We start from the raw sequence: 25,330 nt of genomic DNA, 5'->3' as shown, positions 1-25,330 counted from the left end.
CTTTTCGAAACACCATCTGTGGAAGCACTGATCTTTATTTAAACTACACACAAATATGCTGTGTCTAACTTATGCCTTAATATCCACTTCCACATCAAATTTACACATCAGTTTCTTAGACAATATTACACCTTCAGTAGCATACCAGCAAAATCTACTTACCTTCAGCCTTTGGCTTTGTCTCTGCCAGACGATCTGCAAATTTCTTTTTGAAGAAAAGCGACTGGAGCCTCTGTTGATAGTGGTCAATTCTTATAAGGAGAAAAAACCTTAGCTTCAGCCACTGAGGTTAATTTCATGAAAAGTCACATTTCATACACTAATTTACAACAAAGATTACATTTTTACATTTCTGTGAGGGCTGGGGTGGCGGCAGATGTTAACAAATTGCTATTTAATGGGTAATTTAATACATATTTTGAATAATACACATAATTACTGTTTTTACATTACTGTGATGTTTAGGGTTGTGGTAGGTGTTGATGTTAATAAAATACAATTACAGTGAAAATATTCATAGCGCTTCACTTTTTCCTTATTTTTTTATGTGCAGCCTTATTCCAAAATAGATTAAATTAATTTATTTCCTCAAAATTCTACACAATACCCCATAATGATAATGTGAAAAAAAGAGCTTTTGAAATTGTTGCAAATTTATTAATAATAAAGAACCTGAAAAATCAGATGTACATCAGTATTCACAGCCTTTGCACAATACTTTGTTGATGCACCTTTGGCAGCGAGTACAGCCTCAAGTCTTTTTAAATATGATGACACAAGCTTGGCACACGTGTCCTTGGGAATTTTTGCCCATTCCTCTTTGCAGTACCTCTCAAGCTCTATCAGGTTGGATGGGAAGTGATGGTGTACAGCCATTTTCAGATCTCTCCAGAGATGTTCAATAGGATTTAGGTCTGGGTTCTGGCTGGGCCACTTGTTACAAACCGCATAGTTTTGCTGCGTGTATGTTCTTTCTGTCTCTATCTCTTTCTCTCTCTCTCTCTGTACCGGCCCTGTCATTTTCTCAGGTACCGCCTACTTTGGAGCACTATTGGCTGACATGACTGCCAATCCTAATCAACCGTGTGACGATGACTTCTCTCTCCGCCAATCACGTTCGTTGCAGAGCCCTTTAAAAACGGAAGCGGCAACGGGGAGAGATCAGCTGTTGTTGTTTTGGCGTGTTGTCTGTTTGGTGGTGTCCGTGTGCGCTGTCGCTGCTACTGATGTGTACTTTAATTGAGATTTATTGATGATGACTTTTAGTGAGATTTGTTTGAGAGTTCTGACGAGTGTTTCTACATCTCTAGCCCGCTATTGCTCCATTCAAAAACCTTCTGTGACTTGACAAGGGAGATCTGGAACAACATAGTAAGTCACGTGACATACATATTTGCACGCAGGATTATTGATGTATAGACACACTAGTTAGCGAAGTGCGCTAATTTTGCATTTTTATTTATAAGTTAGAGTAAGTTCAGGGCGCTTTGCGCTGAAGACTTTTCTTTTCATATTGTTATTTTCTTATTTAGTGGATTGGGGAGGAGATTAAGGGAATGTTTTGTTATATTTATTTCTTTGATTTGCATGCGCAAACTTTAGTTCCCTCTCCTATTTGTCTTGGTTCTTTTCAACTTTATCTTCTTGTTTGTAAATATTGTAAATAATGTGGGAGCAATAAATCTTTTGCGGTGCTAATTTGTTGTTTGGTGTTTTCTCTTGCCATTCTTCATCATCAGTTTATACTTTGGTCATCTTTATGTTACTCCTTTTAATACCCTAGACAAATTGCCATTAAGGATCGTAACACACTCAAAGACATTCACAGAGTTGTTGTGAAGCCACTCCATTGATATTTTGGCGGTATGCTTTTGCTCATTGTCCTGCTGGAAGATGAACCGTTGCCCCAGTCTGAGGTCAAGAGCAGGTTCTCTGAAGCAGGTTTTCATTCAGGATGTCTCTGTACATTGCTGCATTCATCTTTCCCTCTATCCTGACTAGTCTTCCAGTTTCCGCTGCTGAAAAGCATCCCCACAGCATGATGCTTCCACCATCATGCTTCACTGTAGGGATGGTATTAGCCTGGTGATAAGCGCTGCCTGGTTCACTCCAAATGTAACGCCTGGCATTCACTCCAAAGAGTTCAATTTTAGTCTCATCAGACCAGAGAGTGTAGTTTCTTATGGTCTGAAGCCTGGTTTATACTTCTGATTTGAGTGATCGGCGTGACCCACGGCGCATGCAACGGGCGTAGCCATGCATTTATACATCTGCGCGCTGTCTGTGTTCCTCTGCAATAACACGTACGAAACGCTAGCTGGCAGTGAGGTGTTTATGTTCCTCTGTGTCGAGTTTCTTCGCTGGTGTTTTGTTTTTTCTGAACGCTTCCTTAATGTACAAGTGGCTCAAACTCGCTCATTTTGAGGCAGGAACCGGCGAAAGTGCAACAACTTTAATCATGAGGTAAACACAAAACAAAACTTTTCATCTGATGCTCCTTCATGGGACTCCACACGTGTAAACAATCCCTCCATCGGGCTTGCGCGGCTCTCGGATCCGCCCACACTTGTCAGCGCTACCAAGCCGACCAATCAAAGAGCTTGCGTTATGCGACGTGTAGTTAAATTTTTTGAGAGGTGCGTGTCAGTAGCATAAGCGTAACATAAACTCAACAGGGAACACAATCCAAAGGAAATGGCTTTTTATTTGCATGTTGTTGTTGCTTTTATGTAACTATTAAACACTACTTCCTGTAGGTTATGGATAAAATGGTGATTCTAATAGTTTTAAATCAAATAATCAAAAAAAAAAATCTAATTGATTTGATTTATTATTATTTTTTAAATCACCAAGCAACCCCCTCACATTGTCCCCCGACCTCCACTTGGGAAACCACTGATCTAAAGAAGATTTTGTTCTAAAATCATCAAATGATCACACTGTTTTTTTAATCTAAACCTTAATTATTTAGCAGTACCTGCTCATCTCAAACAGAAAGCGGTCAGCCCGGGCCATACGCTCAAGCTCATGCTTGTGTTCCTCCAGAAGGTCCATATCACTTTTTTCAGGAACAAACTTAAGCAGCTGTAAAATAAAACCAACAAACATTTACACGTGCAGAGCATTTGCTTATAAGTATTAGTTGTACTAATCAAAAACTTAGTAGTTCTATTGTTCATGACCAACGACTGACATTATTATATAGCACTCACCTGTTCTAACATGTCTTTTGCCAGTTCTTCCCTCTCGTCCATCTCTAGAACAGCTCTTTTTAGTTCTTCATTGCTCATTTTTAGCCTGTATTAAAAGAAAGTGCTGTCTTTATTACTATATATATATATATATATATATATATATATATATATATATATATATATATATATATATATATATATATATATATATATATATATATATATATATACACTGAAAAAAAATGATTCAAAGATGATTCCTTGGATTTACTAAATTTTTTTACACTAAGTGGTTGTAAACAATTTATTTGGGCTGAATTTAAACAAACAAATTAAGTTAAACACTATTAAACTTAATTTGTTTGTTTAAATTCAACACAAATAAATTGTTTACAACCACTTAACGTAAAAAAATTTAGTAAATCCAAGGAATCATCTTTGAATCATTTTTTTCAGTGTATATATGAATTATTAGACTGCTTGTTTATTTATTTTTTCCCAATTTCTGTGTAACGGAGAGATTTTTTCAACACATTTATAAACATAATAATTTTAATAACTCATTTCTAATAACTGATTTTTTTTTTTGCCATGATGACAGTAAATAATATTTAATTAGATATTTTCAAGACACTTCTATACAGCTTAAAGTGACATTTAAAGGCTTAACTAGGTTAATTAGGTTAACAAGGCAGGTAGTTAACTAGGGTAATTAGGCAAGTTATTGTATAACGATGGTTTGTTCTGTAGGATATTGAGAAAAAAATATAACTTAAAGGGGCTAATAATTTTGTCCCTAAAATGGATTGTAAAAGTTTTAAAACTGCTTTTATTGTAGCCTTAATAAAATAAACAAGACTTTCTCCTGAAGAAAAAATATTATCAGACATATAGTAAAAATGCTCTGTTAAACATCATTTGGAAAATATTTAAAAAAGAATAATAATATTTCAACTAATAATTAGTTAATTAGGCTAATAATTCAACTGTATATATATATATATATATATATATATATATATATATATATATATATATATATATATATATATATATATATATATATATATATATATATATATTGCATATAATGTTTGTTAATGGATTTTTTTTTAAATTAAAGTGATTTATTAAAAAGTGTTGCCAAATGAGATTTTGGGGGTGGGGGTCTAAATATCTCATCTCCTACTAATAACCAATTAGCTTATTCTTGTCCAAGACAATGAGTAAGTTGACATCAACAATATATAATATATCAGCAATGCTGAATTGGGTAAATGTACATACTTGGAAAGCAAAATGACACAGTTCTGGGCCCTCCGGCCGTCAATGACAGATAGCTCTTTGACTTTGCGCGCGCTCAGATTAAGGTCATCCATTGATCCTGTCTCTTTCTGCAAAAGAGCGAGGAAAAAACAATCAACAGGATGGTTTTGATTCACTTTCTGCTAATGAAATGTTAAAAATAATGTAATATTTTTTTAATAATCAAAGTTTCAATTAGGACCAGTTTGTTATTGTTTTTAATCAGTTTTTGTCTTAGCTGAATCGGATATTTCAATGGGTGCATTGAGAAGTAAACACAATATACAGTACATGTATATATAACCTTCTAATCGTATCTCAAAACGCCACTATTCAGAACACTATTCCACCATGAATATGCAGCTGAAGCATCACAGATGCTTAAAAGTCACTTGGCTTTTTCATGGAAAACATTTATCTATTAATAGATCCAGACCGTTTCCTGTTCTGTGAATGCTCAATGAGGTTAGTCATGTAACTCCATGGTGGTCCAAGAGAGCATACTCAGTCCACACAGACCCCTGCAGCTCTCTTTGAGCTGTAACAAAGAATGAGGGATAGGTGGAAGGTAATTTCTGTCCAAAACATGCCTCAGCTACATTTGATTCAACAGTAAAATCTTAGTTACAGTCATTTAGCCAATATCTGTTTGCTATTACAATCTTATAACTGAACACTAGATGAGCAGCTCATTATCAAAAAGTTGACCTCTAGTTGTTGTAGAAAAGTAATCATTTAGAAGAATTTCCCCCCAACAGTCAGCCTATGTGTATACCTATTAATTATCTTCAACTAATTACTGTCAACATTGCCAACTGTACATTGTCTTGTTTTTTAGGCAACCCAGGCTCATTGTGGAAACGTAGTCCCGCGGACGTTTCTGGAGACCGCGGAATACGTCCCGGCGGGTACGTACGGCTGCAGTTTTTGTATTCGCGGATCCACGAGAGGCCGCTGTTGCGCGCTTTTTCGCACCTCAGACGCCTCTCGCGAGCGCGAACCTGTTCTCGCGTGAACCCGCAGGAGGCCGCTGTCCGACTGACCGGATGATTGACTGCACGACCGGCAAATCGGCCGACTCGCCCTCCTCTTTCCCTGAACCCAACCAATTTTACCGATCGACCCGCCCGCCCGCTCGCTTCCCTAAACCCGAGCAACAGTTAACAAAAGCCGTCCAAAAAAGTAAAAGCCCTGATTTTTTTAATCTACCGCGTTTTCGGATTTCGCCGCGTTCTCACCCTGTCATGAAACTCGTTCACTTAATTTTTGGGATTCTGTTTTTGTCTTACCTGATTGCTGGAACTGCTCTTCCCCGGACTTGAATCGGTCGCCGTGGTCGACCCCTCTCTGCATCTCAAGCCTGCCGACGTACACGCTGAGCTGAGTGGACAAACGGGTTGCAGCGGGGAAGCCCTCCACAAGGAGGTAAGGCAAGCGCGAAAGGTAACAGCGTCACACCGCCTCGCAGCGTTCGTTTGAAAAAAAAATAAACGCGGCCGTACGTACCCCGCGGGTCATATTAACTGTCAAAACATGTTTATGACTGCTGAAATGTATTATTGCTTTAAAAAAAGTCACATATTGTGCATTTCTATTATAAACAATTTGTACTAAAGCGATCTAAAAAGTTCATATCAATAAGTTTTCTCTTTGCACCACCAGGTGGCAGTCTTTGTACTTTTATTTCGAGGGTGCAGATTGCATACGTTTTATTAATATGTATAACTTTATTTATTTTATTAATGACTATAACTTTAAATATATAGTTAAAAAATATGTACCATTTTCCCAAGTGTATGTAACTACTACTGTAAGAAAATATCAGAATAAGGAACATACTTTCTGTATTATCTTTGCTTGAACTGAGCCGATCTAATCCTGTTTATATGAATTGAACCTGCTCCCGATCAGGTTTGACCTAGCAGAACTGTTGCTATGACAACAACTCTCGGATCAGCTTTGAAGAACGAAACGATCCTGGATCGTGTCAAATCGTCAATATCCAAATCTAGCTGACTGAGTAATCCACGTACGAAAAACGGACCCCTGTTGTGTCCAGCCCTGCCTTGTCTTGCTAGCCCAGTCAAGTTTGTTTTTTTGCCTTTTGATTCATGTTTTTGCCCTCGGGGTAGTTTGTTTTGCCTTCATGTTTTATTTTATAATAAATTATTTTTTCTGCAATCGGGTCCTCGCTCCCTCATCCTTCCTGAACCGTGACAAATTAATTTCTCAGTAAAATGGCCAATACTTTGTCAAATAATTTTATAACAGCATCATTAATATTTAATGACATTTACTGTCATTTTAACAACAAATTCAATTCACATACTTTAGTTGAGATCAAGAGAAATATTAATAATGCTGTTAGCTAATTCCTGACCGTTATAATGGCCTCATGACAGTCATGTTTATGACAGTTTTATGACAAGTTTTGTTGTCTTTTTTATGTTAAGCTGTTGACAAATGTCGAAACATTTCTATTCTAAATGCACCAAAACACCATTTCTTGCCCAAAGCACTAAGGCATCTGTATTACAATTCTGAAAAAAGAGCTGCTTAGTGACTGTGCCATAAGGTTTATAGATATTACGACTAAAAATTATTCTAGAAATATTTCTCTATATTAACTGATTGATATCGAAAGCACACATTGAAGATACAACTCGCACACTTGCATACTTGCTGCCTCTGATAAGCTGAAAACATCTTCTCGATATCTTTCAGGTCAAGAACTTTAAAGGCCCTTCTGTCATCAATCCCATACCAGATGGTGTCAGTGATCTCATTCTGCAAGAGTTATAGAAAAATGAGCTATGAACATACTACAATTAAGCATTAGTATCAAACAATAACTGTCAGATAAAATTTTTGCATTAACCTCAAGAGTGAGAAATTGAGGATTGGTAAAATGCAATCAATTAATCGGAAAGCAATCATAACATGTAAGGCCTCAGGAGGATCTCATGACTGACTTACCCCTCCCAGTTTGGACCAGTTAAAGGATTTGAGTGGTTGTGAGGGTTGGGGGATACTCTTTGTCTGCGGGCTGGTTGTGGAGCTAGTCGAAGCAGGTCCAGGTGGAATCCCAGAAAAGATGGGCGGGGCTCCTGGTGGAGGTTGAGGACATCCAAAGGAGGGTGGAGGAGGGGGTGAAGGTGGACTAGAGAAAGCAAAAGGAGGAGGAGGAGGTGGAAGAAGTGGAGGTGGAGGAGGAGGAGGGGGATGAAGAAGGGGAGGAGGTGGTGGAGGAGGAGGAGGAGGAGGAGGAAAAAGAAGAGGAGAGCCACCCAACATGATAGGTGGTGAAGGTGGAGGGGGTGGCATTGGGCTGCCAGGGAGCGGATGAGGAAAGGGTAAGGGAACTCCAACATACTGAAAAAAACAAAACAAATATTCATTCATTCATTCATTCATTCATTCATTCATTCATTCATTTTCTTGTCGGCCTAGTCCCTTTATTAATCCGCGGTCACCACAGCGGAATGAACCGCCAACTTATCCAGCAAGTTTTTTTTACGCAGCGGATGCCATTCCAGCCGCAACCCATCTCTGGGAAACATCCACACACACACTCATACACTGCGGACAATTTAGCTTACCCAATTCACCTGTACTGCATGTCTTTGGACTGTGGGGGAAACCAGAGCACCCGGAGGAAACCCACGCGAATGCAGGGAGAACATGCAAACTCCACACAGAAACGCCAACTGAGCCGAGGCTCGACCCAGCGACCTTCTTGCTATGAGGCGACAGCACTACCTACTGCGCCACTGCTTCGCCCACAAAACAAATATAATAATAATAATAATAAAAAAAAGGTAATACTTTTTAATTATAATTCCCGGCAGCTAGCTCTCTGCAACTCTCACATGGTCACCCACTGAAGCTAGGGCTGTGCCCGGTCAGTACCTGGATGGGAGACCACATGGGAAAGCTTGGTTGCTGCCGGAAGTGGTGTAAGTGAGACCAGCAGGGGGCGCTCAACCCCATGTACTGCCCCAGTATATAGATGGGGACTCTATACTGCTTAGTGAGCGCCGTCTTTCGGATGAGACATTAAACCTAGGTCCTGACTCTCTGTGCTCGTTAAAAATCTTTGGATGTCGTTTGAAAAAAAGAGTAGGGGTTTAACCCCGGCATCCTGGCCAAATCTGCTCACTGGACTCTGTCCATCAAGACCTCCTAACCATCCCCATATCATAAATGGCTTCATCACTCTGTCTCCACCAATCAGCTGGTGTGTGGTTTGCGATCTGGCGCAATATGGCCGATGTCAAGGGCATTGCTGTCAAAGGCATTGTTAATGTTTAAACTATTTATAATGTTTAAAGGCTGACAAAGATAAATATTCATAATAATATGAATTAATCTGCCTTGTTTTTGAACTGTGCACAGCTGTAGCTGTTTAGTTAGGTCTACTACGCTACTGTATTTTAACACTGGTCATTATGGTGGTACTTGGAGTGACAATTTTTTTCTGAGGTGGTACTTCATGAAAAAAGTTTGAGAACCACTGGTCTAATCCCACCATGTTTGTTAACTCATTATTAGTGTATTATGTTCAGCTGTTTGTCTGTTAATTATTTCTGTTTATAGTCTCCTCGTGTCTGCTGTCCTGTGCCAGTTCATCATATGTCCTGCATACGTGGTTCATCTTGTGCTGTTTCCAGTCTTGTCATGTCCAGCCCTGCCCACCAATGTCCGTTTGCCTTTTTGTGTTTTAGTTATGTTTTTCCTGCTCAGGGTGGTTTGTGTTGACTTTTTGTTATATTTTTTATTATTAATAAACCCATCTTGTTTTGCACTTGAGTCCTCGCTTCCTCATCCTTCCTGAGGACGTGAGAAAAAAATATTCTTAAATATTTATAAGCTGCGTACTAACGTCTATGAATGTAAAGTTACTGTAATATTCAACAGATATTTATATGAATTCATAGTGTGTAGTTATTATAAAGTGTTACCAAAAATAATATATACATAGTTTAATACAGTTGATATACATATACTGTTGAATTTAAATTAGCTTATTTTTAAGTTTATACATTTCTTAACATAATAGTTTTAATAACTAAATTCTAATGACTTATTTATTTTATCTTTGCCATGATGACAGTAAATAATATTTGACTATTTTTTAAGATACTAGTATTCAGCATAAAATGCAATTTAAAGGATTAATATGGTTAATTAAGTTTATTTGGCAAGTTATCGTATTTAGATTCATTGTATAACAGTGTTTTTTTTCTGTAGCAATTAACAAAATATTGCTTAAGGGGCTAATAATAATAACCTTAAAAGTTTTACTTTTTTTTTTTTTTTTTTTTTTAAATAAAACGGCTTTATTTTAGCCTAAATAAAACAAGTAAGACTTTCTTAAAAACCAAAAAATTTGTATATACTGTGAAAAATATCCTTGCTCTGTTAAACATTACGGGTCCCACTTTATATTAAGTGGCCTTAACTAATATGTACTTACACATGATTTAATAGTTTGTTACAATGTACTTATTGTGTAAATACATGTATTTACTGTGTACTTATGCTTGATTAAATACCTGTATGTAATTACATCTGTAATTAACTTCTTTAATTACATTTGTAAATACACTGTTGACCATCCCTTACACTTTAACCCACCCTTAAACCTACCCATACCACCAAACCTGTCCATAACCCAACCTTTATCCCAACTCAAAAGCACCACAAGTGTTCTCAAATACATTATGAACACAGTAAATACATTGTAATTATTTTTTGATGCAAGTACATAGTAGTTAAGGGTACTTAATATAAAGTGGGACCACATTACGAGAAAAGAAAAGAACAAAAAAAATCAAAGGAGGTCTAATAATTTTGACATCACTGTATATAATCAATTGAATAACATTATCAATAATCATATAATTTATGTAAAAAAATTTGAACAAAGTTGTATGAAGGTATAATTCATCACACATAACTCATGATTAAAATATTTGCAATTGGTAAAACCTTATAATGAAAGCACTAACATTAACATTAAAGGGCACCTATGGTGAAAAATCTACTTTTCAAGCTGTTTGAACAGACATGTGTGTATAGTGTATAGACCATCATATCGGGGTGATATAAACACACCCAGTCCTTTTTTTCAATTTAACAACTTAATAACGGTGGACCAATAGAAGCAATTTTTAGATCGACCCCAACTTGACGTAGGAGTGCGGTCTCCCCACCCACTATTATTGATTGACAGGCGCATCACCATATCCTCAGTTTGTTGTTTCACATCCACCATTTTCAGCGTGTGAGTCAAAGCGATGTCACTAAAGGAACACCCTTGCTCTATTTTTAAATGTAAGGCTCATTGGGCTCAACACAACATCAATACTCTCCACATTATCGTTCTAATCGGAATTATTGTTTGTAACTTTAGGTAGGTTTTCAAACATGTGTACTTTTCATTGAGTCTACCTTAAACTTCAGCCGTTCGCTTTTCTCGTGTTCACAGAAGCTCCCTGTGATCTTAACTAGGTGCAGCTGTTGCCTGCGCGTTGCCTCATGTGTGTGTCTCTCCATTGGAAATAAAATAACAAACTTGCCTCCAGAAATGCCGTCGCGCCACGCAGCGCCATGCATTTTAGAATTCTAAACATAGGTTTCTATCAGGGTACACACAACGGCGCTTCAAGTCGGCGGCTGTCCACGGCGCCCAGCCACGATTCGGGACACTTCATGTTTCTGCCGCGCCACAGAGCGCCATCTGAATAGTTTCATTTTAAGTGAAGTTTATTTATAAACTAATTTCAAGAGGAGCACGTGCTTATGATTGATACCACCTGGTCCACATTAGCTAACACTGATTTACCAATCAGATGACTCCTTAACCACTGTAAATAACCAGAGTATCTTACATTAGCCATCTTCGTCTTGAAGAATCCCCCCTTCCACCCCTACTCCTCCCATTTCCTTGTCAGGGCAGCACGGAGGCCTAGTGGTTAGCACCATGGCCGCACAGCAAGAATGTCACCGGCTCGGACACTTCCTGGCCAGGTCGGCATTTCTGTGGGGAGTTTGCATGTTCTCCTTGTGTTTGCGTGGGTTTTTTACCGGGCTCTCCGGTTTCCTCCCACAGACCAAAAACATGTAACATAAGTAAATTGACAAATCTAAATTGACAGCATAGACACTTCATAGCATTAATCTACTTCCAACATTATCAAGCAGGGGAGTTCTCGAGACCTACCTGAACTCGGACGCCCCTCTCGCTCTGCAACGGGAGGGAGCCCCGGGCACGAGGATCTCACGAGTTCAGGGCTCTCTCCCGGGACAGCATGCCAAACAAGCTTCATAATCAATCATCAGCTAAGGGCGAACTCTTGAAATAACATGCGAATGTGCGTGTCTGAGTGTGCTGTGTCATGGCTCTGGTGCCTAATTCAAAGTTAATTCAGTGTGCGTGGTTATTAGTCTCAGTGTACAAGCTCTGCAATTTAAACTAGCACACAGTTGGCTGTAAAACTATGCGAAGACACTAATGATTGTGTACTCTCTGCTTGGTCTGTGTCTTTATATTACATTACAATAAAAAAAATCTGAACTGTGTTATGAACTAAACCTAAACTGGAGGTTTGGAACCACTTAAGGGTGAATAAATAGTGAGTACATTTCATTTGTTAAGAACCTATGACTATATGCAACTCAAACAACCACAGTACACAAGAAGGAAGTCACAAACAGTAAACTCACTGAAATATCGCTAATGCGGGAGGACATGTCCAGTACTTGTTCTTTGGCAGAACGTAACTCCACTCCTTCTCTCTGCAACTTGTCCTTCATCTTGTTGAGTGTTTTCATCATATCCTCTTTTTCTTGAGTCTTGGTTTCACACTCCCTGTCTTTCCTTTCCAGCCGAGTCATCAGCTCTACATGCTCTATAAACACACATGTGTTATTTGTTACATAACTTCAGTCAGGTTGAGCTACAGAATGACTGCACTCTGTTACCTTTTCTGAATTTTTCTGCTTGGTCTCGCCACTGTTTGACTTCATTCTCATTGACGAGCCTGGAGATGAAAGAAACCCAGTTGCCATTATGTTGCACACTTAAAAGCTAACGTTTATAATGTACACTGTGAAAAACTTGACCTTAAATTCACATTAAATTACTGGCTAATAATTGCATTAATTTCACAGAAGAATACCGTATGTAAACAAATTACTGTTAACTACCTCACAGTAATTTTTAGTGATTTTGTTACATTACATTACTGTGAAATTACAGCTATATAGTGAAACTTCACAGCAGGTAGTAAAGTCCATTACTGCGATTTTACAGTATTAACTATATTTTACGGTAAAGCAGGTTGTGATTCTGACATTTACCCTGACTCTGAAATCATTTTGGGTGTTTAACAGTGGAACAAAAGTAATTGATTCATGAAACCAAACAGTTTATTAAGTTTTTGGCTCAGCACAATGTTATGTTTACTAAATGGTATTAAATATTTCCATGTTAACCTTATAAAATTTAAAAAAAAGATGCACTGCACCCAAAAATGAAAATTTACTATGACATTCATGTCATTTCAAAACAGGAGGATTTTCTTTCCAAACTGTTTCTGGGGCTGCAATTCTGTTATTTCTAAATATTAAAAAGTGCCAATTATTAATGTCTATGTTGAATGAAATAAAAAGAGTTTGAATTCCTATAACTAACATGCAAAAGATTTGGCCCTTTTTACAGTAATTTGCTGCAATCATGCTAACTTGATTAACTTAAAAAAATCAATTTGAGTACAACACATTACTGTACATTTTTACAGTTTAAATTCTGTAAAGTTATACTAATGTAATTTACTGTGAAATATTACAGTAACGTTGTGAAAATCTAGAAATTTGTTTTACAGTATACATTATTGCCTTACTTCCTGTACTTACCATGGCCATTTATCAGATTAAACTGCTGCTTGTTATTTGTTTAAAAACAAAAGCCAATGTTAAAGACACCATGAAAGCAAAATCTGTGCTTTCTGTGTTTAGTTTGTACACTTGACATCCTAGATTAGTCCTAAAAAGTTAAGCAAATCAAACTGAATTTTGTGTTTGTAGGCACACATTGGTGTGAAAAAGTGTTTGCCCCTTAATGATTTTTTATTTTTTGCATGTTTGTCACACTTAAATATATCAGATCATCACAACAAATGTAAATATTAGTCAAAGATAACACAAGTAAACACATTAAGCTATTTTTGATCTAAGGTTTTTATTTTGAAGAGAAAACAAAATACAAACTTACAAAGCCCTGTGTAAAAGATAAATAAAAACTGGTTAAGCCACCCTTAGCAGTAAAAACTGCAATTTTTTTACAACTTACACTGAGTCCGTTTATAGCGTTGTAGAGGAATTTTGGTCCACACATCTTTTCAGAATTGTTGTAATTCAGCCACATTAAGTAGTTTTTTAAGCCTGGACAGACATTTTAAGGTCATGCCACTGCAGCTGTTACATCTGACGTAAAGCGGGGAATAATCAAAGGTGAGGGGTAGGGGGTAAACTAAGGTGAGCAGGAAGTGACATGAAAACACAGAACTGTAACATACAAAAACAGAAACCAGGATGTTACAGCATCTTAACTAAATTCAGGTCAGGACGGAGGCCACACCATTTTGTTTTTCCTCAGGCATTCAGAAGTGGACTGGCTAGTGTGCTTTGCAGTGTTATCGTGCTGCAGAACCCAAGTTCTAGCTTGAGGTCACTAACAGAGCTGTCTGGACATTCTTATTCTCATTCAGGATATTTTGGAACACAACAGAATTCATGATTCCATTCATCCGTCTTCATTTACAAACTGCATGTCACTTGTGTAATCTTTGACTAATATTTACATTTTCTGAAACATTAAAGTGTGACAAACATGCAAAACTAAGTCAGTAATAAGAAGTGACACAAAAAATGTCACTTTCTTTTCCACAGTGTCAGCTAGTTATGATTGTGCTAGCGTCTGTGATATTTACCTTCTATTTACCTGTGACACAGATTACAAAAGATTTCATGGGGTCTTTAAATTTGGATTAATACACAACCAAAGCAATAATGTGACATTGGGGAAGACTTATTTTATTAAATAAAACAATTATAACATTTATTAGTTTAGTCTGGTTATGAATGTTATACTTAGATAATGTTGCAGGCTTTTAGAAGGAACTAGTAAAGAAATCTAAAGTGAAACCTTGACATGTGGCGCTTTCCATAGCTATAGGAGGAGGCAGATAAAACAGATACAAATAATGTTTATTGCCAGAGCTAGAGATATCATATCAGACTAGAGCTGCACGATTCTGACTAAAATGAGAATCGCAATTTTTTTGCTTAAAATAAAGATCACGATTTTCTCACGATTCTGTAGATGTAAAAGAAAGGTATGGTAAAAACAAACATATGGCACAACAGCGATTTCAATATTATGTGTAGGTGTACTGGTTTCTGTAAATAATTCTATTCTACTTATAATAATTCTGATGTTGAATTATTATGTTTGAGATATATGCTTGCAATCTGTCATATTAGACGATTTTATTCACTGGTATAATCAGACATTTGCCACTATCAGATTATATTCAGCAATATATAGGCTAGAGTAGTTATACTGACACTGTAAACATTTATTTTCATGCACAACTGTGTGTTCGCTATGAAAGAAAAAACATCAAATGCTTGCCGTAATCATAACTCCAAAATGCGATATGATTATTTAAATGACTTTCGGTTTCATTTTGACTGCTAAGTGCTTGTTCATACTTTGCGCGTGGCTTCCAAACGATCACTCTGTGCCACAAACTGAATATTAATTACAACTTTATTACCTGTTACTCGCAACATATGCAGGTTCTGTTCACTAAAGTAGCGCGCGCCCTCTCTATGATAACAGCTCACGGTCAGCAGCTCACGTCACGTGTGATTTCCCGATCGCGAAAACAATATTATATGAAGAGAAAAATGACATTTTTAGGTGAATTATACCTTATAAATACAGTATGTGACTCATTCAACATCATTTGGAGGTGTCAATGTGACTGAGCGATGTATGTGAAACAATGAAAAGACTCGTGCAGCCGCCTTTTCTTCTCTCCTGAACTTGAAAATATGATTGACAGAATCGTAGAAATGCTGGATTAAGATCGTCTAGGGCAGGGGTTCCCAAACTTTTCAACCCACGACCCCCAAAATAATGATGTCAGTGACTTGGGACCCCCATTTTTCAAGGTGGTTATACTTTAAAAATACACAACTTTAGGCATAAATAAACATGAGCATATTGACAACATACAAATGCAACAGTCTAATAACCGTATAATGTTTTTGTAGTCATTAATTTAATTTAAACATAAAAAAATTAAAGGCTGATGGCTGATTTTTGTTTGTATGTTGTTGTTGTTGTTTCTTTAACATAACTATTAACTATCTTCTGTGGGTTATGAATAAAATATGGTAATTCTAATAGTTTACTCAAATTTATTTGAGTTTTGGAAATCACTAAGCCCCCCACGACCCCCACTTTGAGAACCACTGGTCTAGGGCACAGGTGTCAAACTCAGTTCCAAAAGGGCCGCAGCTCTGCACAGTTTAGTTCCAACCCTAATTAAACACACCTGATCAAACTAATTGAGTCCTTCAGGCTTGTTTGAAACCTACAGTTAAGTGTGTTGGAGCAGGGTTGGAACTAAACTGTGCAGGGCTTCGGCCCTCCAGGAATTGAGTTTGACACCCCTGGTCTAGGGGATCGAATCGAGATTGCGATCTTTTTACGATTAATTGTGCAGCTCTATATCAGACCTATTTGAATAACATGAATTTGCTGTTTGAAAAAAAAGGCGTTAATATACATTATGATATTTCTTCTTATAGACAGACTTGTAGGCATTGTTGTAGGGTCTAACAATAAAATACCAGCTACAAGCCTGCATTGGAAAATTTAACTTTCATTATTTTAGCTTTGATTTAACGTCATCAAAAAAAAAAAATAAATAAATAAATAAATAAAAGCAAATTAATAAAATGCATGTAAAAACACAGGATGCAGATTCAGTGAGGCACTTATTTCAACTGATAAGAATGCACAGATAAAAATCTTCAATGTTTGCTAATAGTGTGCAATGTTTGCATAAGCAATTTTTTTCCCCTGTGTTTCCTTTACCAGTGCTGCATTCAACCTTTTTTGGTACACTAACTGAAACTCAATGGAAAGCATAGATGTAAAACAACAACAAAATATAAATAAACAAACAAACAAAAAAGCATTATAAAGTGAGCACTTACATTTTTATTATATTCCTAACATTGAAATTCTCCAGGGGTGAAACATCTGGATTTTCTCCATTCTCATCTTGTAGAACAATTTGCTGCAGAATGCGGTCTAGAAGTTGCCACTGCTGTATGCTGCCTGCATCATGTTTATCTGAAAATGTTTTGCAAATGTCATACATCAGATTTTCTTAATATACAAACTTCCTAAAAAGTTCTAAGACATGCTTTTTACAACTATGTTTTAGGATATGCACTTCCCAACCTAGGCTTATTCTGAATATGTACCTCTATGTACATTTCTAGAGAGCGTCAAATATGTCCCAGGAGCTACTTTTCAATTTTTTTTTGCAGGGTTTATTTTTGTGATTCCTCCAGAGGCTGCTGTGTATGCTTTTCGGCCGCTGTCGATTGACTGACTGAACAACTGACTCACCATCCTCCTTTCCTAAACCCAACCGACCATTTTTTAAAAAAGCACAGATTGACCCACCCTCCTCCTTACCTAAACCCAGCTAACAGTGTTATCAAAAGCAAATTATTTACATGTTTATTTCATTTTTTGTCGTTTGACTTATCTGTTTTCTAAAACTGCTCTTCGCCGGAATCAAACCCCATCGTCACTGTCAACTCAACATCAGCACCACATCAAGTCCAGCGACATACACAGTGAGCCACTGGAGAAACTGATAACTGTGGAAAAGCCATCCATATGGAGGTAAGCGGCACTCTGCAGTGTTTGTTTTAAAGGCAAAATGCCGCCATAGGTACTTCTGGCTACATAATTCTTGATCTCCAGAAATGTATATACGGGCACATTTTCAGAATGAGCCTGTTCCATTTGATCCTATACAAATCATGATATATAGATATGATAATTCTTTAGTATTATGGCATATATCAATATTGGTATGTGAGACTATCTCATCAAAAATTGCAGTTTGCTTTGTAAGAATATGAATAAAGCAAACATCCATTTATTTTTAAATCATGGACCATAAGTCCATAAGAACATCAGTGCTTGTTTTACAGAACTGGCAAACAACGGAACTGTAGAAGAACTGTACGTTCACTAAAATTCCATTGGTTTCAAGCTTATAGGTAGAGTAAAATTACTGATGATGTAGGGCAGTCATGTAATCGATAAATGATAGCATCTACACTTGCATAAGAAATAAGTTACTTATTTAACTCATGTTTAAATTTCTATGTTTAGACCACATTAGTGTCACGATCACCAGCGATCTAACCCTCATAGATTGCTGGAGAACATTCACTTTCACTTGGACTACAATTTTGCCACCATAAAGAACTACAAATCCCGTCGAGCACCACACACACACGGCTGGAAGTTGCCAAGCGGCAACCTCCCGCTCTCCCTCAGGAAGCCAATACGGAAGTAACTAAAATTGCTATTCATCCGAAATTCCGCTAGTCCTGGCCGCTCCTGGCTCCAAAATAGAGCGAATTTCAATTGAGCCCACTGTTAGAATGGCCAACTTTACAGCAGAAAAAAAGGTGTTTACAACCTGCTACAAAAAAAGATTTTGGTTAATACAGCTAATATTACCCTTCATGACAACTGTGAGGGGGTGAATTTTTTTATAACTCATCCGTTTCCTTTATATTAAGTTATATTAAGTTTGCATAATTAAGGGTGTGGCCACTTGAGTGACAGCTAGGTCTCGTTGATCGCCGTCACGTCACCTCAGCTGAATCCTGCAGATTAGCCACTGAACTCGGCATATTTATCGTATTTCTGTGTTGTTTTATGTGGCTTTACACACTAAACTGCCTTTTGGACTTGATTCCTACAATTATTAGATGGCATGGCATGCTGAGTGCACTTAATTGTGCTCACAAACCATTCACGTGGCCTCCGTTTCCCATGTGAGTAAAGTTATATACTTATATACCATCTCTATACATGTATTTGTTTTATTTAAGATCATTTATCGTTAATATTTATATTTAGAGCTGTAATGCATTCCAGAATCTGGCAGATTGATTAGCTGTAGGCTCTAGAACAGTCATCTGAAGCGTTGTCATACAGTGTTATGCTGGATTTCATCAATAGTCTTACATTAACTAACACAGACTATATCTGAAGTGTTTGGAGGTAATTCGCGTTTTCCTCCTGTTGAAAAACGTCATAAGAGCAATGTTTAGTGGCTCAATGCATTGCAGCAGTGTTTTTAAAAGTCTATACACTTTATTGATATAGTATACAACCAAGCACAAGTGGTCAGAATACAAACGAGTCACAGGTGATGAAGTATTAAGCATTTCTCCCAAAGTAAAGTGTGTCTGAACCAGGTCCAAGCAAAATGCTAGCAGGTGTCTGTAGCTCCGCTCACTCTCCGCCTCTTTGCCCTTGTTTGGTATCCCGCCATGGGTGTGATGACGCGCGAACAAAATGCTGACGGTTGGCCGCGCCTACTTGTGGCTTCTTTTGCGCTCTTTAGAAACCAATAGGTGACGTCACGGATACTACGTCCATATATTTTACAGTCTATGGGAGTTGCTCATGAACTGATAAGATGGACTTTTTATACAGCACACAAACACACAGACTTTGCTGAGTCTTGTTATGCTGTATTGTGAACATTAAGACACATTTTCCTTGCCTTGCTGTGTTTTGCCCGTTGCTTTGCCTCCTTATTCAATTGGCTACAGAACAAACCACTGTTGTAGGATGACTTGCATCAGACAACCCCAGACTTTTCCCCTCATGATTACTTACATGGCATTTTGAGACAGTGCTGTAGGATAGATAGAAGGTGGGGGTAGGCATCTGTATGGCTCAGTTTCTTCTTGATCAGTTCAAACATCTGGCCAGCACTCTTAGTATCCACATGCATCTGAACACAAAAAGACAAACATGTTGGAAGTCATGAAAAAGGCATCTAACAGCTGCAAATGTTGCACTCGACTTACAAGCACATATATAATGTGCTTAATGATTTATCTTCATACTTTGTTAATGATTATTTTTCATTACTGAAGCAGTTATTTAAGAGTTGGTGTTTTTTGATAATTCACAATGAGTACATAAAAATATTAATAAACTATTTAAATTAACATTTGTACATCTTATTTTAGGCAAATAATAATTACCCTATATAAAGAAATGCTTTTTAAACAAATTCCTAGTTTTGGGAGCTCATCTAGTGACAACAATTTATGCTTTGTAAATATACATGACAGTTAAAGGATCATTTATTTTAACTGAAAGAAAAAGAGTCATTCAGAACAAAAAATATTTATTTCAAGTATAATTAAGTCATTACTTTTGAATACAATAATTCAGGAATGCAGCATTTGTTGCTGTATTTAAAAATTCTCTACTAATATCAATTAATGTACAGTTAATACTTATAACTAGGCCCACACAGAATCAGCACTTGCAGATTTCCGCAGATTTTAAGCCTATCATTGATTCTGTTTATTTATTTGTGTAAATGTGTGTACATTTATATTTATTCAGTTTTTAAATCGATTTCACTAATATTATTGACCAAATCGAAAGTGTTCATTTGATTTATTTACAATACAGTTTGTACATTAATAATTTCAGTCTTTTAGTTGATATATTATACGAGAGACTTGCTTTGTTTACCAAATAAAGTGCATCTAATTGGATTTGCATTGTAAACATTAAATAAAAGTGAAAAAGGTATAGTTTTTGATTTTATTTATTAATATAATATTTTGGTTATGATTCTCCTAAAATTATTTCGCATAAATCTGCAGATTTTTTACAAAATTCTCTGCAGAAATAGCAAAAAAGCTTGCAGATTCTGTCTGGCCCTACTTATAACTGATGAACCATTTGCAAATGCTTGTAAATGATTCATAGTGTGCAGTTATTATAAAGTGTTACCAAACACTGTTAATTAAAAGACATGATCTCACAGAGTCAAAACGCTTGGCAAGTTCTAATTCATCCTCATTTCGCACCATCTCAAAGAAGTCCAAATGTCTGAAACACAATCACAAGACCTTTCTATTAGCAACAGTAGGCTTATGCATATATTGCCTATAGGCTGATAAATGAGACCCAATTTACCACGTTCTAGTTATCTTACCGGTCAAGTGTAGCATTATCATGTGCTCTCAGTTTCTCAATGACTGGTTGAATTCCTAACATCAGAAACTCATACCTAAGATGAAGGCGAAACTCTATACTCTCCTTTAACACAAACAGAGAGAATCATGTGAACGTTAATGACCATACTGCAATAATAAAAAGTGCAATTCAAATTTGAACATTATGCATTATCAAAAGTGTTCTGTATCAGCTGACCTCTCCAACGCCAGCATTCAACATGGCATTGATGAATGACATGATGGCTGTCTTCAGATTTACTTCATCCCTGTAGTGTCCTGTGCTTCTGTCCAGCCCGTTCAAAAGAGACTGGGTGACAAATAAAAAACACACACACACACACAAAATAAATAAATAAATAAATAAGATTTGATAGATTTTAAATGTACAGTGCATCCGGAAAGTATTCATAGCGCTTCACTTTTTCCACATTTTTTATGTTAAAGCCCTAATCCAAAATGGATTAAACTCATTTATTTTCTCAGAATTCTACACACAATACCCCATAATGACAATGTGAAAAAAGTTTTTTTTTTTTAAATTGTTGCAAATTAATTAAAAATAAAAAACCTGAAAAATCACATGTACATCAGTATTCACAGCCTTTGCCGTGAAGCTCTAAATTGAGCTCAGGTACGTTCTGTTTCCAATGAACATTCTTGAGATGATTCAGCAGTTTTACTGGAGTTGGATGCATTGGGTACTGTTTACCGTGGTGCACTAAGATTTATAACTAATTTTAAATCCCTTACTCATCATTGTGTGCTGTATACTAGGTTAGGTTGGTCTGCTTTGTCCATTCGTAGGCTCAAGCATTTTCATATTCTTGTTTACAAATCTATACTGGGTTTACTCCCATCATATCTCCAGAATTATATTTGTAAAAAGCCTGTTCTTAACTATGGTCTTCGCTCACAGGATATTTATTTACTCTCTGTCCCTAAAGTGCGGACTGAGATGGGAAAAAGGCTTTTAAGTATGCAGCAGCTTTTGCTTGGAATAATCTGCAAACACTTGATTTCACTGCATGCTTTTAAAAAGACTATAAATGTTTTAAAAGTTGAAACAAAGGTTTGTAGATGTTTTGAATAGTTGTCAGTGTGATTCATGTTACCTTTAAATTGTTTTTTGTTTGTTGTCTGTTGGACTCGTGACTTGTGTACTGCCTAATCTTGGCCAGGACGCTCTTGTAAAAGAGATTTTTAATCTCAATGTGTCTTTCCTGGTAAAATAAAGGTTATAATAATAATAATTCACCTGTGGTCAATTCAGTTGATTGGACATGATTTGAAAAGGCATTCACCTGTCTATATAAGCTGCCAGGGTTGACAGTGCATGTCAAAGCAGCACAAACCAAGCATGGAGACAAAGGAACTGTCTGTAGGCCTCCGAGACAGATTGTCTTGAGGCAAAAGGCTGGGGAAGGTTACAGAAACATTTCTGCTGCTCTGAAAGTTCCAATGAGCACAGCGGCCTCCATCATCCATAAGTGTTATACTTAATTAAGGCCCAATCCTTATTCTATTTTTGTACCCCTACCCCATGTGTGAAGGGGAAGAGCTTTAAAATTTACCCCTAAGAAATGGGAAAGAACTACAACACCTGGACACGTCATCATATCGTCAGCTTAGAATTATAAGATTCTATCTGACATTTTGGTCAATCTAATTATTGACATATTCTTATTAAATTACCACTTATTTACATTATGGGATGTTTTTTTTATAAGTTGTTTACATGTTAAGACTTTTTATTTAAAAAAAAAATGTTACAGACATACTGTTTGCTATGAAATGCAAAAACTTTGAAGCTCATTATCTCAAAATCATTCAGAACATAGATAGAACCTTATAATTCCAAGGTGACGATATGTCATCGCGATCTCTTGCTTCATATGAGGTCAGACGATCAAGACTGCTGTAGTTATTCCAGTTGCTTTATAATTTGGTATTAATCTTCAGGAAATTACTGAAGGCATATATTATGTTATCATAACGATATAATAGAATGATCGTAACAGTACTGTGCATTTACACAGTGGCCATATTCATCTATGTAAACACACAAAAACAACACTAACAAAATAGCAGACATTCTAAAATGCTCATTCATAGCCACTAGACTATTTTGACAGGGTATTCAAGTGTCATCGAGTGTCAGAATGATGTGGGACTGCTACAGGAGTAATTATTATTAGGGATTATAGATAGTGAAACTTAGCCGTTTGTATTTTAGCATGACGGTAAAACATAAACGCGGTTATGAATATAATAAAACATGTGCTTGTTTGTTGTAAAAATTCATAATAATGACAAAAAAATACTAATTTGTGCATCTCCTTACTTCCGGGGGCACCTATGGTGCTGTTGTGGCTGGTGTATTCTGGGAAATTTTCTTACCCCTTGGCTTCAAGGGTGGTCCTGAAAAATCTCCAATCAAAGAGGTATTCACCCCTTCCTCTTAGCCCTACCCCTTCAAGCTAAAGAGAATTGGGACACCTCTACCTCTTCAAGAGAACGCGCAAAACAAGGGGTAGGAGTAAGGGGAAGGGCTAACGGGTGGAATTGGGATTGGGCCTAAAAGTCTGTGTGCATACACCCCATTGACCATATAAAAATACAGTTTCTCTAAAGCAGGGGTGGCCAACCCTGTTCCTGGAAAGCCACCTTCCTGCAAATTTCAGTTGCAACCCATATCAAACACACCTGCCTGTAATTATCACGTGGTGTTCAGGTTCTAATTAATTGGTTCAGGTGTGTTTGATATGGGTAGCAACTGAAATCTGCAGGAAGGTGGCTCTCCAGGAACAGGGTTGGCCACCCCTGCTCTAAAGGATTATCTTCTGATTTGCTTTTCATCTGTTACAAACATTACATTGAAAGCAACATTACCTGGAAGCGAGTCCTCTCTGCAGCAAACTTCTGATAGTGTGCCATTGCCTGTAGCACTTTCTTATGCCCATCTGGCACCAAGCAAACAGCACCAAGGATCTCCAACACAGCCACTTTAGTCTTGATGTTGTCTTGGTGAAGGCTCTGGGAGATGGTGTTGATGCTCTGAGGGTGGGCCAGCACATGAGCTCGGCCTTGAGAGTTATTCATCAAGGCTTTGATGCAGCCAATAATGGAGGTATGTATGCGGCTTTCTGAAGTTTCATAGTCCATGCTCCTTAGGAAGGTCAAAAGACACGTCAAGCCATCCAACTCAATGAAGCGTGTTACAAACCTAAAAGAAAAGTCACATCGGGTTATTATGAGCTCGTTTTTTTATTTTTCGAAATGTGTAGACCAAGTGTGCCGCAAGCCTGCGTTTGAGTGAAGGTCTCGGCCGTTAGCTCGCCCCCTGGGGGTTGGCTGCAGTACAAGTCATAAAGCCCGCCTCCTCCGTGTTAATGAAGGAAACTTGAGCCCAAATAAAAAAATGTATTACACTTGCAATAAAATGTCCCGAAAGATGGTTCTGGTCGATTAAGGCACTGGTTATTGTGCTGAAATAGGTGCAGATCTTCATTTTTGTGAACAGTTTGTTTTTAGCAGTAATTTAACTCTGGGCGTGTCATCGTGATTGACAGCTGTGATTGACAGTTTCTCAAAGCAGCGCGTCTGAGCTTCGGCAGGAGACTGAAGTGTTATTATTCGATTTCTGTGTTATTTTACCATGACAAAATGAGTTCAGCAGTAAACTACAGTTTCTGACATACATGATCCTGGTGGAACACTGTTTATTCGATAAGGTCAGGGATTTTTTAGGGCTTTATTAGTTTGCTGATACACGCCTAACCACCCAGATAGCAAAATACACTCGGGCCAGTTCCAGCTAGATTCTCACCTGCCGGAGACTTGCCCCTCAGAGCTCAGACTGACTACCTCTGCTGGACCTACTCCGGATGCCTGGACTCACTGCCTGATTCCAGCCCGAGTCAATCGAGCCAGATGCGGCGGCCGAGCGATCCGGCGCTGCCGCGAGTACGTTATGCGTTGCGGCCCGGAGCTGGCGCGATTGAATATATAAAACCCTCATATTTGTTAACGTTATTACATCCATTTGTGTTGATATGACAGCAAACGCATGCTGAGAAGTTCGGGGGGCGTGGTGCTGATTTTACATAAAGCGTTTGATTGGAAGCTCGACTCCGCTCATTTTCGCGGCTCCTCCTCTGGCTCCATCAGACAGTCCTTCTGCGCATGTCAAGGCTCCAATTTCAGCAGTCTTTTGCGACCGTCCATATTTTTTACAGTCATTGGTGTAGATACACACACACACCACCACCACCACATTTCCAAGCAGTGCCAGGACCCGAACTTGGAAACTTGTTTTCTAGTGTTATATTTTTACTCAGAAATAGTAGGGCCTATAGTTATGGTCAGAGGTTGCGTTAACCGATTATTTTCCGTCATTGACTGATTTTTTCAGCAGTGACGGAAAAATCTAAAGGTGATCC

At 37.5% G+C, this 25,330-nt stretch overlaps 1 protein-coding gene and 1 long non-coding RNA gene across 6 annotated transcripts in view; one reads left to right on the top strand and one right to left on the bottom strand.

Annotated features, from left to right (window-relative positions):
* daam2 (dishevelled associated activator of morphogenesis 2) overlaps positions 1 to 25,330 on the bottom strand; it is a 155,671-nt gene that overhangs the window by 99,507 nt on the left and 30,834 nt on the right. For 2 of the 5 annotated variants that reach the window (XR_015513862.1, XM_087291124.1), the window contains exons 6-19: positions 23,781 to 24,114; positions 21,088 to 21,198; positions 20,870 to 20,973; positions 20,697 to 20,763; positions 19,525 to 19,642; positions 16,797 to 16,935; positions 12,486 to 12,544; positions 12,228 to 12,412; positions 7,476 to 7,871; positions 7,179 to 7,286; positions 4,482 to 4,588; positions 3,213 to 3,297; positions 2,978 to 3,084; positions 163 to 251 (exon numbers count right to left, since the gene is read on the bottom strand). Coding sequence is in view for 2 of the 5 variants with exons in the window: in XM_087291124.1 (XP_087147250.1) it covers positions 163 to 251; positions 2,978 to 3,084; positions 3,213 to 3,297; positions 4,482 to 4,588; positions 7,179 to 7,286; positions 7,476 to 7,871; positions 12,228 to 12,412; positions 12,486 to 12,544; positions 16,797 to 16,935; positions 19,525 to 19,642; positions 20,697 to 20,763; positions 20,870 to 20,973; positions 21,088 to 21,198; positions 23,781 to 24,114 (2,009 nt within the window). In the remaining 3 variants the exon portion in view is untranslated. Of the gene's footprint in view, positions 1 to 162; positions 252 to 600; positions 934 to 1,810; positions 3,085 to 3,212; positions 3,298 to 4,481; positions 4,589 to 7,178; positions 7,287 to 7,475; positions 7,872 to 12,227; positions 12,413 to 12,485; positions 12,545 to 14,709; positions 14,734 to 16,796; positions 16,936 to 19,524; positions 19,643 to 20,696; positions 20,764 to 20,869; positions 20,974 to 21,087; positions 21,199 to 23,780; positions 24,115 to 25,330 lie in introns of all 5 variants that reach the window. The other 3 variants (XR_015513863.1, XM_087291123.1, XR_015513864.1) reach the window with 3 other exon arrangements.
* LOC147840044 (uncharacterized) overlaps positions 1 to 25,330 on the top strand; it is a 107,498-nt gene that overhangs the window by 78,123 nt on the left and 4,045 nt on the right. The window lies entirely within an intron of this gene.

This window comes from Danio rerio, chromosome 17, assembly GCF_052040795.2.
Source record: "Danio rerio strain M-AB ecotype USA chromosome 17, GRCz13ab, whole genome shotgun sequence".
In the NCBI taxonomy this organism is placed as follows: domain Eukaryota; kingdom Metazoa; phylum Chordata; class Actinopteri; order Cypriniformes; family Danionidae; genus Danio; species Danio rerio.
Note: the sequence above shows the minus strand (reverse complement) of the source record. Positions and strands in the feature narration are given on the sequence as shown.